Raw genomic sequence first — 18089 nt, forward strand, 5'->3', positions numbered from 1 at the left:
AGCAACAAAGAACCGGTGTAGGATGCCAGGCTGCTCAAACAACAAGGCAAGAATAAGATGTTCAACATGTAAGGTGTTCCTTTGCCTTCAAGAGAAGAGGAATTGCTTCCAGCTGTACCACAACTTGTAAATTTTTATTTTTTTCTACAATAAATGAAAAAAAATAATATTAATTTTTATAACTATACAAATATACTTGGAGTTATGCAAATAAACTGTGTTCATAGTAGTTTGTCTTATTACTTTACCATATGAACCGATTTCCAAAGATTCTCATTCTTCAGAAAAATAAGGAAATAGGGAAGGTCAAAGTCCTGATGTCCCTTATGGGGGACATCACAATTAAGGGTTGTAAGAATCAAAAAAAATTTTTTTAATAGTTTTACTGTGTCAATACTATCAAAATACAGTGAAATTACCAAAAATCAAGCCCAAATGCAAAAAAAAATTTTCTCAGGACTGAGGAGGCTAAACAAACCTAGATTGTACCCTACCGAGATGGTTTTTAGTGACTTTAAGGTAATGACAATACGTCAATTGTATATAAAAGCCGTAAATGAATACTTGTTAAAATATAAATAGCATTCTCCTAGCACTTTGAATTCAATTGTCAATAATAATTTATCAAGGCCCACTGCAAATAGATATGTTACTTGTTACACAAATATTGAATTTTTAAGGAAACAGTTGATCTATATAAGCACTAAAATAATAAACCTTATTTCGGACTACATCCTCATAAACTCTAAGATTAGTAGAAAAACAAAACTAGAAATAAAAACCTGGACTTACAGTAACTTTTTCTTCCATATAGACGTATGAGTTTCGAGATTTCTGCTCTAACTACTGTTTGCAAGACCATTTCTTTTAGATACTTTTGTTGAAAGTGGACTCGCTTACAAATTTCGCTAATATTTTTTCTCTTTTTTCCTACCTTCTTTTCAAATTCTTCCCTTTTCCGCTCCTCTTCACCCTTCATTCCTTTCTTTTATACCCTCTACCTGCCTATTATATGGGAAACCATAGTTTGCTGGGTATTTTTCCTCCTTTCTTTCTTTTCAGCACACCCCTCCATGGAGCCTGTTTTTGTATTTTATTAGAAATTTATTTTTGATTGAGATCCCAAAAGAAGAAATTTCAGCTTTGATCCATTTAATGTGAATAGTTATACATTCAATATAGAATTCTTTGAAATCTGAAGTTTCTTTTCTAGTCCCTCCGCAACCTTCATCTGGTTTTGTGTCCATTGTTTGGGATTAATTTGATAGCCTCTGAGATCAATTTTAGTGGCAACCACTCCGCCAATTCTGCTCAAAGGTGTAATAGCCAATTCCTCGATCACTTTGGTTTTTAATGTTACTGGGGGGCACCTATCCCATAACGCTGTTAGAGCAAATGATCCATGTCTTGATGTAGCAAGTTTAGCGAATGAACCCTGAAACAAAACACCGTATTTCATGATTAAAGAGGACGTCACGGCAAAAGTAATAAATTTTCAATATTACAAAGATTTTGGAAAAAGAATGACAATAGTTTATCATGAAGAATGGCTGGACATCAACAAATAACACACTAAATTCTCACAAAATATTGAATTTTATGAAAAAGCAAATATTACTTTTTGCGGTATGAGGGCATATAGTTTAAATTTTTGGGACAGATCATTTCAAATTCGGTAAGAGAAACTCCATAAAATTTTGAGGATAAATTCTTCATGGTATTGTTGATTGAATAAAACAAAATTTTTCAGTAAATATCAATTTTTGGGAAAGTTATTCAATGTACCAAAAATAACTCAACTGAAAGTTATTTTTGGTCATTTTTAGTAAATTGGATATTTTTTCAAAAATTTATATTTTCTCAACTAAAAGTTATTCTCTGCCTAATGGTATCTTGTTTTTCTTTTGATTAATTAATCTTATTGAGAAATCCAACTATAACGCTTGTATTTGATTGCCATCACGCCACAAAACGCGTGACCGCTCTCGGTGTGCACACACCCTTAGTTGTTACTTATTTTCCTTGCATCTTGATATTGAGATCAGTTATAGTTAGTGTTTAAGACAGAATACATATTTACACAACATTTGGGATGAATAACAAAGTAGATGTCAGTCTGTTTTTCTAGTTATATAGTATTATTAAGAAATCAGTGCAACTAATAGAAGATATCTTGAAAATGTATTCTACATTCTATTGTCTTTGTATTTCGAGAGTCATTTAGGGCCGGTTTCCAATTTCGTGATTTAGCCAAGTTCTGGACTTTAACCGGGTTCGAACCCGGGTTAAGTTTGGGCGTTTGTAAGTTAGGGCGTTAACGAAGTGTAGGACTTAACTAGACTCTGCAGTTTAGAGAGCCCGTTATACTCAAGAGTTTATAATTTATCTTTCCGAGTGAAGGTAAATTATCAGTCCAAGACTTGAATAAAATTCTCGCCTCTTTCCGAGTCAAGGATATATAAAGAATCGTCAAGTCTAGAACTTGATACAGCACAATCTTAAATCCTCACTGGCCTTCGCTTGCCATCGCTACGATTTTTGTCGAGTGAAGGTCAGCCAAGCGAAGGCGAATGACCAGCCGAGCATTTACATAATTATGATCACATTGCAGAGTGGATAGCAAGATGAAGGTGGCTAAGCTCACCAGTTTGGCCAGCGATAGTCTAGGTTAGGCATACTAGATGCCATGGAATGAATACTATACGGTTCTCCACCCATATTAAATTCACAATCCATACCAAATCCCAATTAGGTTACAAATTAAATTTGACAATTTAACTCATTTCTCCACTAAAATTAAAAGCAGTCAAAGTCAACATATTTTGCAATAAGCATTCTAATGTTTCTAAATATGGAATACCTAGATTATTTGCATAATCATCCATATAAATTTAAATTTATAGTTTGCATGTTTATTTTGGACTAAAATTGTATCAGAATTTATTGTGCTTAAAAAGACTATGTCATAACCTGAATTTAAAAAAAACCACAAGGACTTTATGCTCCAATGTTATCACATCAGTGTCATTTGTAACATAAATGAATAATAATTATAATAATGATTAATTATTTTGAACGTTAACGTTTTTTCAACTCGTTGATTCTCATATATTTAGCACAAAATCACTGTCGAGGATCAATGATCAATAATAACATAAACTAAAAGGAAATGTTAATTATTATTTCAAATGTAAAAGGGTAGGTTGGAGAGTTAGACTTTGCTTTCAAATGGCAATATTTGAAGATTGGTCGGAGAATAACAGAGAAATTAATTATTTTCGTATTGCATGCATGACCACTTTTCACAATTTAAACATCAATATTACATTTTTATTTCCAATTGTATTTAAGATGAAGCTTTGAGACTCGGTATGGCTCCATATGGCCATCCAGCTGATTTTACAATGATTTTCAGAAGATCTTGTTTGTTCATGATCATGCATGCTGTACGAAAATAATTAATTTCTCTATTATCCTTGAAATCTTGATAAAATTTTCCAACTTTTTTGTCTCCTGTAAATTTTCTGTAAAGTGAATGGTTTTCGTAAAATTTGCAATTAAAAATTTAGAATGGACGCCATTTTGAAAATTTACATCGAAAATTTTTTATTTTATTTCTTAAAGTTGAGTCTTTATAGCATAAATATTTATGCCAAATTTCAGATCAATAAATCATTTCGTTCTTGAGATAAAAATTCTTGAGTGAAAAAACAAAATGACAGCTATAAGGATAACCGCTGAGTTTTGGACACTTAAAATACGACATTTGTAGTCTCCTATCATCCAGCAACAATACCCTAAAATTAAAATGTTCGACACTACTTCTGACACATTCTGTATAAGAAATTAAATTATATTGAAAAGTAAAATTGAATAGAATAATTAATTTGAAAGCATAAAGTAAGATTTCTGGTTGTTTTAGTTCAAGTTACCTGTAATTTATTGATCATAATTTCCAATTGTTCATCAGTGCAAATACCAACAGAAAAGAATGATTCAGCGATGTAACTTCCCTTTGGATCACTGAATATCCTCACCAACTCATCATTCTCCAAAGCGAATAAGCCCTTTACAATCTTGGAACGTTTTTCAAACCTTGATATAAAAAAGATAAATTAAAATACTATCAAAATGATCTTGTACCAGTAAATACCATGTTTCTAAACAATTCTTAAGAACGTTTCTAGTCAAGCAAGCTTTGGTTGCCTAGCAACCAATCAAAATAATTTAGAAGCAGAACTAGGAATAAGACTAGTTGCAAACAAATTTGACTAGGCTAAGAACGTTCTTTATCGGTCTAGATTGAAAGGTACTGATCTTATAAAACACAAAATGAAATGATTTATTACTCAAGATGAAAATGCAACAATTGCAAGAGAATTATCAAATATACCTGGAATAAAATCTAGCATGTAGCATATCTATTTATCTTTCATTTATATTACTCATAAATGTCATAACCTGCCATATTACAAAATGACATTCACAATCGTCATACAAAGTTCAATGCACAGAATATTGAAAGGTTTGAAAAAAATCCCCAACCCATAACAAGACATGATTCATTTAGTCCTCCAATTTTTGAAAATATCAATCCCATAATTCTTATATGCTACACGTACAGATAAATATGCTGACAAACTTTCCGTTTTCACAAAACTGTTTCAGAGAGGTTATTGTTATAAATTGTTCTTAATTGATACTGCTGCTTTATTGATTTCCAAGGGTTCATTCCCAATGTTCGACAACCCATGAAATGGAACGTTAACAAGAGGCGGCCAGGTCGATTATTATGGAAGATTTTGCATCATCAGATGTACTGATTAGACGTCTGACAGCCCATTATTAGTAACGACTCGATCAACATGGCAACATCAAGATTATTCAACTACTGGGCCTCAACTTACGAGATTGAACAAAACAGAGTACTTTCATCAAAAGTTTTCAAAGTTTTGTAAAAATGGACAGTTTGTCAGCATATCTCTTTGTACGCGTATCATATAAGAAATGGTATGGATAAACATTTCAGAAAATTGTAAGTCTAAAAAAATCCTATCATGTTATAGGTTTGAGAATTTTTTTAGAAACCGTCTAGTTTTTTATTATTTTCAATACTCGATACATGGTATATATGGTTCAGTGAAGACTCTAACATCAGTGTGTATTGAACTTTTTATGACGATTGTAAATGTTATTTTGCAATATGATAGGTTATGAAATGTATGAATAATATAAATGAAAAATGAATAAATCATATTTTTCCTCCGTTTTAATAGTCTAAATGATTATAGAACCAGTAAAATATAACATAAACCTTCGACTCCCACAGAATGGGACTCAAATCTGATTTTTTTAAAGTGGGGATAAGAGTTTAGTCAGTAGTTTGTTCTCGGCAGCCGGTATCCTCACTTCCAACATTCTCTACACTGGCCTTATGCATGCAGAGTGAGAGGGGAAGAAATGTGAGAGAGATTCTCACCCCTACATCCCTACCATCCCTATCCCTCTCTTTCACTGTTCGAGGGGTTGAGGCTCATGTTATATACTATGAGACATTTATTTAGGGAGCCACCAAATACAGAATTGAATGATTCAGGTCCAATAAATTTCGCTCAGAAGATCTACTACATTATCACCCTCAATACTACACAGAAAATTGAATAAAATGTTATTCAGGTATTTGAATATTACCAGAATATGTAATAGTAGTACAATAATAGTTAATTACCTGAGAAGTTCCTGGAGAATGACACAGCCGGCAAAGCTGTAAGTTCGCTTTTTGTCATGAATAGGTGTTACGGATTTCACCTCATAGTTCAGCAGTGCAGGTAGAAGAGCGCTGGAATCAACATTCAACGCCTTCGAAATATCTTTGATAAACGTTTTCTGTTTCGTTTTCAGTCGACGACAGGCATTGGCGACCGTCGCAAGAATTAGATACGCTGGCGAATGGGCGATTTCACCAAGAGAGTCGCCCTCAGTGATCTCCACATACATCGAAAGGAACTTGAAACAAAATAGAAATTTATGTTTCATGTTATACGGTTCAGTAACATTTATTTCTATTTGTGTCGTATTGTATTGAATGTTGAAGTGAATAAATTTCAATTACTGAAGATGAACGTCAAGTGTTATACATCTCTGGGACGTCCACTTTTAGCCATTTTAGGCCCATGATATACGAGCACTAATGCCACCGCTATGACAACGCTGAACCAAGTTATACACATCGGTGTTGGCGCGCACTATGCAAGTACCATTGCTCAGTTAACGCGACGCTAAAAACGCCGCGGCATTAGCGCTCGTAAAACATGGGCATTAAACTATATATATATATATATAATATATATATATATATATATATATATATATATATATATATATATATAAACAGGATACACACGACACGGATAGATTAAAAACACTTAAACAGGAAGTCTTCCTGTTTGATTGACAAAGGGGGCCCAGCTCCCGAAAATTCTCGTTTAAATGTAAGTTTTTAAGTGTTTTTAATCTATCCGTGTCGTGTGTATCCTGTTTATATTTATGTTATAAAACTTTAAAGTGTTTTCTGTTAAGTGCTATATATATATATATATATATCCCGTTATGGGGTGTTTTATCAGTTGAAATGTTCAGCTTCTATTAGAGATGCACTATTCCAAGCAGAAGTATGCATCATATGCCTTCAAGATTAACTACCGAGTTTCAACAATATCACCACATTTTCTCTATCTACAATAAGATTGTTTTGCTGATGCCCACATACGTTTATAACTTATGCGTGGGTGATGAGTTGTGAGAAGGTACAAATAAATGCCACACGAAATAGGAATTGAACCAGTGCAGCGATAGCAGATTAAGGCCAGGGACACACGAGACGGCAACACTGCCGGGCCGGATCCGGCGCCGGTTGAATACCAGACCACACTGCAACTGCCGTTCGACGGTCGCCGGACACGGCAGCAATAATAACAGAATATACTTAATAAAAATGTACTTAGAGGCTCTCAGTCGCATTTATGCAATGGTACTGTCAAGAGCTCAGAAATTGGCTGTGATATGTTTGCTCCACCACAGGAGAAAGAGGCAACGCAGCCGAAGTGTTTAGATTCATTCAATTCTAGAGAAGAGACAGCTTCATGGAGCATTTTATTCTCTATTTGTCCAGCTTAGGAGTGATGATAATAAGTTTTTTAATTATTTTCGTATGTCGGTGACCACATTCTCTTCAAGATAAAATGTAAAATACAAGGACAAAAAACCAACATGAGATATTGTATTCCTCCACAAGATATGCTGGCAGTAACTTTAAGGTAAGTTCTCAAGTAAAGTAAGTAAGGAAACTTATGTATTATTTAACTTATGTAATATTATTTCAGACGCTTGTCTGTCTGCATGTGATTCTTACTGTATGTGAAATCGGTTGCAAACGGTTTACTGTATGTTGCAAAACGGTTTAAGATGCAATAATGAAACTTTGGTGGATTTTTTATATAAATTTTCAAAATGGCGGCTATTTAGAAACTTGAAAAGTTAAATTTCACAAAACAAGTACATTCCACAATGAAATGCAATGATATGTTGAATGTTACAGATCATACAGAGTGTTTACCAACTGCCTACCAATAATAAAAAATCTGGTGTGGTACACTCACACAACTTTCCTTGCTCATTCAAATGTAAGCCTCATTCTTTAACGAGAATAATTTAGGGGAATAACATAATGACGATTGGCGGCAATATATTTGAAACTACGATCAGACTACTGTATATGTATATATATAATTGATTTCAGAGTACTTTTTCCTTTGTGTAGATTGTGAAATTCGATGATTTTTTTTTTTTTTTAATTCGTCAGAACAGCTGTTCTACAGACGAAATATCTCGACTATGTGTTATTTTTATAAACTGCTCTACCTACCTACCTCATGCACGAGAAGGAGTTTACAAAGTCCATTTCTCAAGGAAGGGGTGGACCCCATTAGTTTCCCAGGAAAAGGACTCATGCCAGTTGATAGAGCTGATAAATAACTATACAGGGTATGGATTTGAAAAAAATCGGTCAAGTCATTTTCGATAAAACCGTGAAAAACATGGTTTTTTAGTAACCATCCGCCATTTTTTTTTCAAGAATATTACGGAGCTCCTGCAATTTTCCCAGAAATGAGATTCATGTCAGTTGATAGGGCTTATAAATAGCTATCCATGGTATAAATTAGAAGAAATTCGTTATAGCCGTTTTCGAGAAAACCGTGAAAATCATGGTTTTTTAGTCATTATCCGCAATTTTTCTCAAGAATATTACGGAGCTCCTGAAATTTTCCCAGAAATGAGACTCTTTTGTCAGTTGATAGGGCTTATGAATAGCTATCCATTGTATAAATATGAAGAAAATCGTTAGAGCCGTTTTCGAGAAAACCGTGAAAAACATGGGTTTTTAGTAATTATCCGCCATCTTGAATTGAATTTTATTGAATTTCTTATTGTCGGGTCCTCATGGTATAAGGACCTTAAGTTTAAAATTTCAAGTCAATCGGTTCATTAGGAATGGAGTTATCGTGTTCACAGACATACACACACACAGACCAACACCCAAAAATCATGTTTTTGGACTCAGGGGACCTTGAAACGTATAGAAAACTTGAAATTGGGGTACCTAATTTTTTTTGGAAAGCTATAATTTCCCTACCTATGGTAGTAGGGCAAGGAAAGTAATAATACTCTAGGGCATTGTTCCTGGCTAAAAAACATATCTAAATATCATATTTAAATTGTTCGGAAGTTACAGTTTTAAATGGCGTTAAAAGATAATTTGAACCAAATTATGAATGAATCATATTCATGAATAATCTTACCATAAGTTCTCCTCTCGCTTTCCTCCATTTTTCCAAATGCAGGATTCATTGTCAAACAAATTTGACGCCAGAAGTCTCTGGTATGGTTTTTATCTTTATAAATTTCTAGAATGCAGGCTTTTCATGAACTACGCATATTAATAAGTCTATGTCTAGATCTACACTCATGACAACTCTGGAAACTGAACAAATCACACACAACCACTCTGAGGGGTGAACTACGTATGAATGACTGAAGAAGTGGTAAAGTGGTAGATGTAGGGGCAGGGCCGGCCGGCTGTTTGCTGAAACGAGTGTTCATCTCCATATGTACAATGCCCTCCTACCTGCCGGACGGCGAAGTAGAGAATAGCCGGCTGTGCCTCCGGCAGATTTTCTCTCCGGTTCCGGTTTTTCGCCGTCCGGCTGAAGTGTGTCCTACTCCATGCCGTCCTGTGTATTTTGCACTTCGCCCGTCAAAAACCTTAGACCGGGGATACAGGAACGGTTTTTTTGCCGTGCGAAGTTGAAAATACACAGGAAGGCATGGAGAAGGACACACTTCAGCCGGCCGGCAAAAAACCGAATCCAGCGAGAAAATCAGCCGGAGGCACTCACGGCTATTCTCTACTTCGCCGGACGGCAGGTAGGAGAGCATTGTACATATGGAGATGAACACACGGTACGGCATACAGCCGGCCGGCCCTGCCCCTACATCTACCACTTCTTCAGTCATTCATACGTAGTTCACCCCTCAAAGTGGTTGTGTTGTAGATTTGTTCAGTGTCCAGAGTTGTCATGAGTGTAGATCTAGACATAGACTTAAGCCCAGTTCATGAAAAGCTTGCATTATGGAACAGATCCCTACAAATTTATAAAGATGAAAGAATAATTTGTTTGATGATGAATCCTGCATTTGGAGAAATGGAGGAAAGCGATAGAAAACCCTATTCATAATTCGGTTCAAATAATCTTTTAACGCCATTTAAAACGGTAACTTCCAATTAGATGAATGAAAACGTTTGTGCCACAATTGACTTGTCAAAAACTATGTTAAATGATTTGGGAATCGTATTTTATTCAGTAAAATTTGTAGGAATGAATAGCTATTTTAACGAGAACCTCAAAAACTGAATTGATGGTTTACTGTTATTTCCAATCAATACAATATTTACTATACAATTTCTAAAAACAACTATAAAACGAAGACATGTTGTTAAATTTGTAATTATTTCTTTGTTCTTGACAGTACCATTTCATAAACACGACTGAGAAACTCTAAGTACATTAGAAATATTGTTTTATTATTGCTGCAGTGTCCGGCGACCGTCGAACGGCAATTGCCGTTCTCTGGCATTCAACCGGCGCCGGATCCGGCAGTTTTTCCGTCTCTTGTGTCCCTGGCCTAGGTTGCAACGCTCCAAACAGCTAGACTAGGCTGGCACGCCGTAGATGTTTATTTTTTTTTCACTTTGATGATTGAGTTTTCACTTTCAAATGCATGCTTATAATGGAGGGAGTTTGATTAGATTCGATGAAAATATAAATCATGATTATCATAAGATATTAATTAAGTCAATTTAGTGAATGAAACAGGAGGACTACGGAATACGAACGGATTTGAATCGTGCAGTATTTGGCGGCTGGTGGAGAGGGAAATGCGCCGTCAAGGTCGCTCGACTCCCCACCACCTGCCATTTAGTCGCTATTATGCCGCTGTGGTCAAAAAATCATCGCCTGTTTGCATACGACACATCTATAGAAAGTGGTGAGTCAGTATTTACATTCGGTAGTATTTACATATAATTTAAGAATATTATGATCACCCCGACACATATTATTATAGTGGGGTATCATAATTAGAACTAAGTTTAGTATTAGCAACTTTTGTATGTATAATATAATAATTATGTATATGTTTTGTCAATAAACTCCCCTGATTGCAATTCATTGGCAATCTGAGAAATTATTATTATGATATTATTTGAAACTCAACTCAACTTCTAAAGCCCAATAACGACAGTTCTTTTCATTAACAACACCATTCAGATGGAATGGGGCTACCAACCTACTGTATATGGGGCTACTATTACTATTTTACTACTACTATTGTATACCAACCTAATAATGGAGCAACCTAACCTACTCTACCTGTCCCACCTTACCTAAACTACCCTACCTAACCAACTCTATCTAATCTACACTACCTAACCTACCATAACTGACCTACCTGGAAATGAGCGTCATCAATTCTCAAACACCGTCGATTCTCTTCGAAAATTTGTAACATTTTATCAGCAAACGTATGACGTTGTTGATAGTTGACTGGCTTGAACTTTTTGGTTACTGATTCACCACTTTTCATAAATGTGTCCTATGCAGACACGAGATGATCTTCCGACTACAGCGGTATTATGGTGACTAAATGGCAGGTGGTGGGAAGTCGAGCGACCTTCACGTCACGTTTCCACCTCCACCAGCCGCCAAGTATTTCGCGATTCAAAACCGTGGTCCATCCTGTATATGTTGACAATAATAATGAATCGATGTACTGAATGGATGAGTTGCAATTGATGAGAAAAGATATATGATTTACTTTTAATAAAAGATGAACAATCAGGTGAGGTGGATCTGTATGGTTGGACGATTTTTGTGATATGATACTGATTTCATTAAAGTTGAAATGGACAGAAATAAAAACGATGAGTAATTTCAAGCCAGAAGAATTGAAACACAATATCTATGCGTACAGTATTAAAGCTATTATTTTAATTACTATCTAACATAATGTAACCTTCACCACAAAAGAAGATATCAATTTCTCTAAGACTCAATAATGTTGATTTCTTCAAAATACAATTAGGCCTATCGATATTCTAATTGAATTCTATGATAGTTAATTAGCAATACTGTACTATAAGTACAAGTACTTTCAGTGCGCCACGTAATAATTATACAAGTGGTTTGTGTTCACTAACCACTTTTAAACCACACATTAATTCAATACATCATTTTCATTGTCACATACAAGTTTTGAGTTAAGTTGATTGTATCTCATGAAGAGCCCAATATTCTGAACATGAATAATTCAACATTCAAAACTTATTCTCCCTCCACTCTTAGGAATGTTGGTATGATACAGATACAATAAAGACTGTGGTACATTTCCACCACATATTCTAAGATAGGTAGCATTACTTTAAAAATACTCACTTTTTCTTTGTCATCACATCGCTGCACCAGTTTTGCGAACGTGAAGCATGAGAAACGTCCTTTAGCTAGCATTGCTAGTCGGCCTTTGAAGCATTGCTCGTAGATTTTCGTAAATAGTTTCTCATCACTCAGACCCAAAACGGTTTCCAAAAGGAACAAATGTGACGGACTTGTAAGCACCTCAGGCAGTTCACTGCAGTTTGGATCGCAAACGTAAGTTGTCTGTAGTAGTTTATTAAAAATACTATTGACTGTATTTTCCTTTCCAACAGCGTGTAGGGATAACATAATATTTTGGAGTAGGGCCGACAGCATTGAATCACTAGGAAAATCTGTGAAAAAATATATACTGTAAGCTTGCAAGAGAATATACACTGCTTAACTAAAAAGGATAACTAATTTATATTGAATAACACAGAATAACATATGCATTCACGTTGTTGTTGCAACTTCTAATAAGAGTTGGTAAAAATTATGGAACAGCTAAATATTCTTTTACAAAGATAACTTGACAGTAGGTTTCATGGGGGTCCTATTCAAATTAAAAAAGCTACTTTTCCGTCGCTTCAAAGCTTTTATCCGTCATCTTGGATCTGTCATATGAATCCAACTTCATTTTTCCAAATGGCAATGTGAATGCAAAAAAAAAACCCGCTAGAAAATGCAGTAAAACCACATATGCTGGGCATATCTTTGCCGTGATTCTGAAGTCTCTTCAGGGTCTGGACCAAATTTCCAGACCCTTACTGAACCTCTGTATCAAATTTGGACATTTTTTGCCAATTCGTTCTTGATATTGATAGTCAATAGTGTGAATATTTGTGGTAGCATAGATCCCAGTTGATGTGCTTAAGATCAGCTTCACTTAATATATTGATGTAGGCTAGCCCTACATGGATACTGATCATGTGAACCCGGTTGCCAAGGTGACTGTTTTAGCAATGAACGTTTTACAAGTAAATAACTAGAGTTTTATGAGATACGTTCAAAGATGATGTTTTATTTTATTTTTATCTTGTTCAATTATTATAAACTTTTAATGAATAATGTGTTAATTACAAAAACACATTTATAACATTGGTGTCGGAAGTGAGTTGAATCCTTAAAAAAATTGTGTGAAAAATTTGTTACACGAAAAAAGTTTCACATGAAAACATGAGCAAGATCAAAATGGGAGATGGAAGCATTCAACGAGATTCGATAAAACTTAAATTCGATAAAAGAAGGTATGCTAGAATTTCTATCTAATATGGGACAAAATTTGCAATAGGAAATCGAGAAAAGTTTTAAACCCGTTTGAGATTATTTATTTTAGTGTTGATGGCGAAGAAGAAAATATGCTAGATGACTTTTAGAAGAATCATGGCCATTGGTTTGCTCTGGACTTTGACAAGCCTATTAGGTTGGCTCTGAGATATATGTACAACATTGTTAGAGTGCCACAAGTTATAGTGATTTACTCACAGGGGGATCTGATCACGTGGAAAGAGGCTTACAAGAGATTCAGGCGATTGGAGTCATTGTTCATGTAACCTGGTCTGACTGATTTGAAAATTTTATGACTTTTAAAACAAGATTTTATCAATTTGAATTTCTTTGATTAATGAAGAACGATTTCAATCAAATAGACAAACTGGGAATTTATGACTTGGTACACATAGGGGTGGGCCTAGGGTGTGCAGGTTACAACATGCATTAGGGTATGCATAAGTGAGAAAATTAGGAGCAAGTGAGGGTGTCACTAGCTTGAATGGGACTTCTCAGTTCTCAGCATGTAGCGGAAGCGCATCTGTCCGGTACTGCAGAAGCATGGCTATCTGGCAGGGAGGAAGTGTGTGTCTGTCCTGAGGTTTGGCTGAGCAGAGTATTTTCCGATTTAGAGGTTTGAGACATCATTGGTGGGGACGCGATGGAGCCCACAAGGTTGAGAATGCTGCTATATCCAATTGTTTAAGTTTAATTGGTAATCCGAAAAATCCAAATTTTTTGTTATTTGCAAGAATTGAATTTGGCAATTTAAAAAAAAATTTGCTCAAAATTAAAAAGAGCAAGGGAAGGCCCGTTGTGAAGAGAAGGCTACATTGTGAAGAGGATAATATTGTGTACAGGATTAAGAAAACTGAAGGGAGAACCAAACCAAAGGTTGTACACATTAATCGTCTAGCATCTTATCAGGGAAATTTGGATATTGGAGGCCAATATCCCTAAGGGGGGGGATAGTGATGTAGTCTAGCCGTACATGGATACTAATCATGTGAACCCGGTTGCCAAGGTGACTGTTTTAGCAACGAACGTTTACAAGTAAATAGCTAGTTAGAGTATTATGAGATACGTTCAAAGATGATGTTTTATTTTATTTTTATCTTGCTCAATATTGTAAACTTTTAATGAATGAAGTGTTAATTACAAAAGCACATTTACAACAATTTTAAGAGGTTATAAACATCAAACCATCTTTCTGTGTGTTCGAAACTAACCTAAAACAGTAGGTACAGTATATTATTCCACCGTCATCATTACACACACAAAAGCCAATAGCTGTTTGCATAATTCTGAGAGCAATAATTGATGGAAAAAATTTAGCTTGGGTTTAAGTTCAATAAAAAATTTTGTGATTCTCAATATGAATCATCTCGAATAAGGGGGGCTTATTTCTACCCTTAATACCTATATTTCTTACTCACCTACAAAACTTGGAGAATTGAGAATCCTATTGGCTATATCTTCCAATACTTCAACGAACTCCGGAGGATCAAACGTACTACTTTTGTTCATTTTCTCCAAGTTCAAACCTTTCTCAGTTGAATTGACCTCAAACATGATTTTCGAATTTTTGCCTTTCTCTCGCTGTTTTTCGGGAAGTATATTGGCAAGACAAGATATGGTAGCTCTTGTGACATGGTTAGCATAGTTGTCAGAGACAAACTCGTCAAGATTGTTGGCCAAAAACTTCGAAACCTTCATGACAAATGCAAAGCTGGCTGAGTTTTGGTAAGTGGATGGGGACTCTTTTGCTAGATCATGCTGAAAAAAGAACAAGCATTACGAGAAAATGTAAAATGAAATTTTGAATAGGGGAGAAAGATAAAACAAATCAACAAGCAATGATTACTACTAGTATGCTAATTTCTATTATTCTATTATATTATACTAGTACAGAAGAGAGAACACGGGAATTATTCTTCTTTCTTCTGTGCAACTAGTAAGCATATAATCGACAAGATTCATTTCATTCATCAAAGTATATGTTCGACAAACTCATGATTAATTCCGAGAAATAGAATTATCATGTAAATTGACGATATTTTTATTAATGTACTGGACTAACAGGAAAAATACACGGACAGCCAATAATGAAATAGCAACAACAGAAAGACACAAAAATCCAAGAAAAAAGAGAGAGCTTTCCCTTGCTACCTGGAATGTAAGAACCCTAAACACAGCAGGATACACTGCTGTACTGAGGAGTGTTGCTGAGAGGACGTCCGCGAAGGTGTTGGCTGGAGGATGTGGAGGACGATATTAGGAAGCTGGGTGTCAGTGGATAGAAACGTAAGGCTGCCGATAGAGACGAATGGAGAGGCTTTTTGAAGGAGGTCAAGGCTCTGAATGAGCTGTAGCGCCAAGAAGTAAGTAAGTAAGCATATAATATAGAATTATATTTAATCTAAATATAGTAGAACAGTTTGGGCTGAGCCTGTAGTTCCCTCCAAATTATTATAAGAATTTTGTTACTATGAATGAATTGAATAAATATATACTGACCACTCTAATAGTAGAAACAGAGACCATCTTCTCAACTACATGGCTTGCATAGCTATGCACACATGCAGCTCGTAAATGGTCAGTAAATGCGGCAGTGAAACGTTCAAATGTTTCAGATCCGGTGAGAGGAAGAAGATCCTCAAGAACACGAGACACTAATTGGTTTTTGGAGTACTCAACTTCGTGCTGAAAAGTTTGGGCAAAAACGTTTTCCACAAATATACCTGAAATGAGAACAAAATTCAGGAAACTTCTCAATGAAAGTAGAACATTATGAAAAATTAAGACAATGCTCAGTAAAACAACTAGATTATCATAACTAACAAGAATAGGATATGAATCTATATCCTTGATATGATAACCTATAGCCTTGCTAAACATGCCTTATGTATGTTTTTGTTTTGTGTATTGTATTTTATGTTTTTGACGCCATCGATCCCATATTATGGGTAAAGGATGCAGATTTAGGTATAAAGGTATAGTCTGAATAAGACATGTTGAAACTTGAACAAAATATCCTCTTTGCCAAATTGTGCGAAATTTCAATCTCATCATGGAAGCCCAAAAACTGGGTAGGCCTACCGTATAAATTAATCAAATTGCCAACACAGTCTGTATAAAAGAGTTGTTAATTTTAACATACTCAGTCACTCGCCATCATCTATCTTGTAAAATTGAATATATTCAGTCATTTTTTTATGATAAATGCTATGTCCCCCGGAAAAATGTATTGAAGATTAAAATTATGGCTGGTAATCAAAACAAACAATACAGCTAATGCTGTTTTATTATGCTGGTTTTATTTTGTAAATAAGTTTTATTTAGTAAAACTTAAAACTATTAACTCAGAATTATTTTTAATTACCCACATCAGAAATAGAAGAAAATCGAAGGCAACCAGTAATTAAAGCAAAATAACTAAGTTTGTGAAGTAAATTTTCATTTTAGGTGGCCATGTACCCTTACGCCTATACGCCTGCAGTTTACCCAGGAAGGCTTATTAAAACTTAGAATACTTCAATATTCAATAGAACTTACGTTTCTCCTCATCATTTTCGAATGTTTGTCTCGATTGTTCAAAAACTCTGAGAAAATATTCATGAGTATCTTGGTCCAAATAAGATCCATGAGCAGTTGAGCTTCCACTTTTAAACTTCTTTTTTACACTTTGCACAAAAGAACGTTTTTTCTTGCGTTTATGAGGAATTGTAGATTCTTGCATTTTGATTTAAGTAGAATTGAGATTTTTAAACAAATGAATACGCAAATTTCTAAGCTCAGTAGCTTAGCATAAAGCACATGGACAATTTTTATAGGTTAATTTACTTTTTCTTTTTAATAACGACTGCTTGACGCCTAATCTCTACAGCGAATCAGAGCTGGTAATGCGCATGTGTTGTTACATTTCAGCACTCCAGGTGAGCGTTTTGTAAAGTAAAATGACAAAATTTATTTTTCCCAATAATATTGAATAATACTGTATTATAACATATCTCTATCTAAAAGCAACAACCCAACTTTCATCTTCTCAAACAAACTCAACCTTTTTCTAACCGCTAACAATAAATGCATATGATCATCTCATCAAAGCAGTTTTACATGTGTAGAATTCTCCATCAATATTTTGGAGTGCTCACTTTAGTTGATCGATCTTACGTCGAAAAAGTTGTCTTAAAGTCGATGTACCCGAAACCTATATTCTGACGTCGTGTCTGCCTCCGCCGAACTTGTAAGTTCCATGTTATAAAGTCTGTCACTAGGCCTACACAAATAAGCTGACACTATCCTTTTCTAACTCTGCAACGTTGCCAAATTAATTTCAAGCTTAAGGCTTCTTTTTCCAGTCACACCAAAAACTATTGTAATTTAATGATAATTCTATTTGTAATAATATTTCTTGTATTTGGCAATAAATTCATTATTCATTCATATAATGAACTAACAAACTATTTAATATTAATCAAGAAAATTTATGATCAATCATGAAGGAAAATATTTTCTTTGCGAATATGATATATTTTATTATTGTAAATAAGAGTCCACAGGGTTAAAAATCTAGGTCTCATTATAAATAAAATTCTGTCATGGATTGACCAGGTGGAACTTGTCTGCAAAAGAATATTCTCCTGAATTTACAGTTTGAAAAAGTTTGCCTTATTTCTACCACAGAATATAAAAATCATGCTGGTCAAAACTCTCGTTACGCCTCATTTTAATTATTGTGACACTGTAATAAATGACATGACTGTGGAGCTCTCAGACAGATTGCAGCGT

At 34.8% G+C, this 18089-nt stretch overlaps 1 protein-coding gene across 1 annotated transcript; it reads right to left on the bottom strand.

Annotated features, from left to right (window-relative positions):
• Positions 1-830: 830 nt before the first annotated feature.
• On the bottom strand, positions 831-17158 carry LOC111052629 (nucleolar protein 9). Its single transcript, XM_022339367.2, has 7 exons — positions 16854-17158; positions 15816-16039; positions 14735-15074; positions 12051-12382; positions 5729-6006; positions 3933-4095; positions 831-1435 (listed from the first exon to the last, which is right to left on the bottom strand). The coding sequence occupies exons 1-7, from the start codon at positions 17035-17037 to the stop codon at positions 1166-1168; spliced, it is 1791 nt and encodes a 596-aa protein (XP_022195059.2). The 5' UTR covers positions 17038-17158; the 3' UTR covers positions 831-1165.
• Positions 17159-18089: the final 931 nt, after the last annotated feature.

This window comes from Nilaparvata lugens, chromosome X, assembly GCF_014356525.2.
Source record: "Nilaparvata lugens isolate BPH chromosome X, ASM1435652v1, whole genome shotgun sequence".
NCBI lineage: Eukaryota > Metazoa > Arthropoda > Insecta > Hemiptera > Delphacidae > Nilaparvata > Nilaparvata lugens.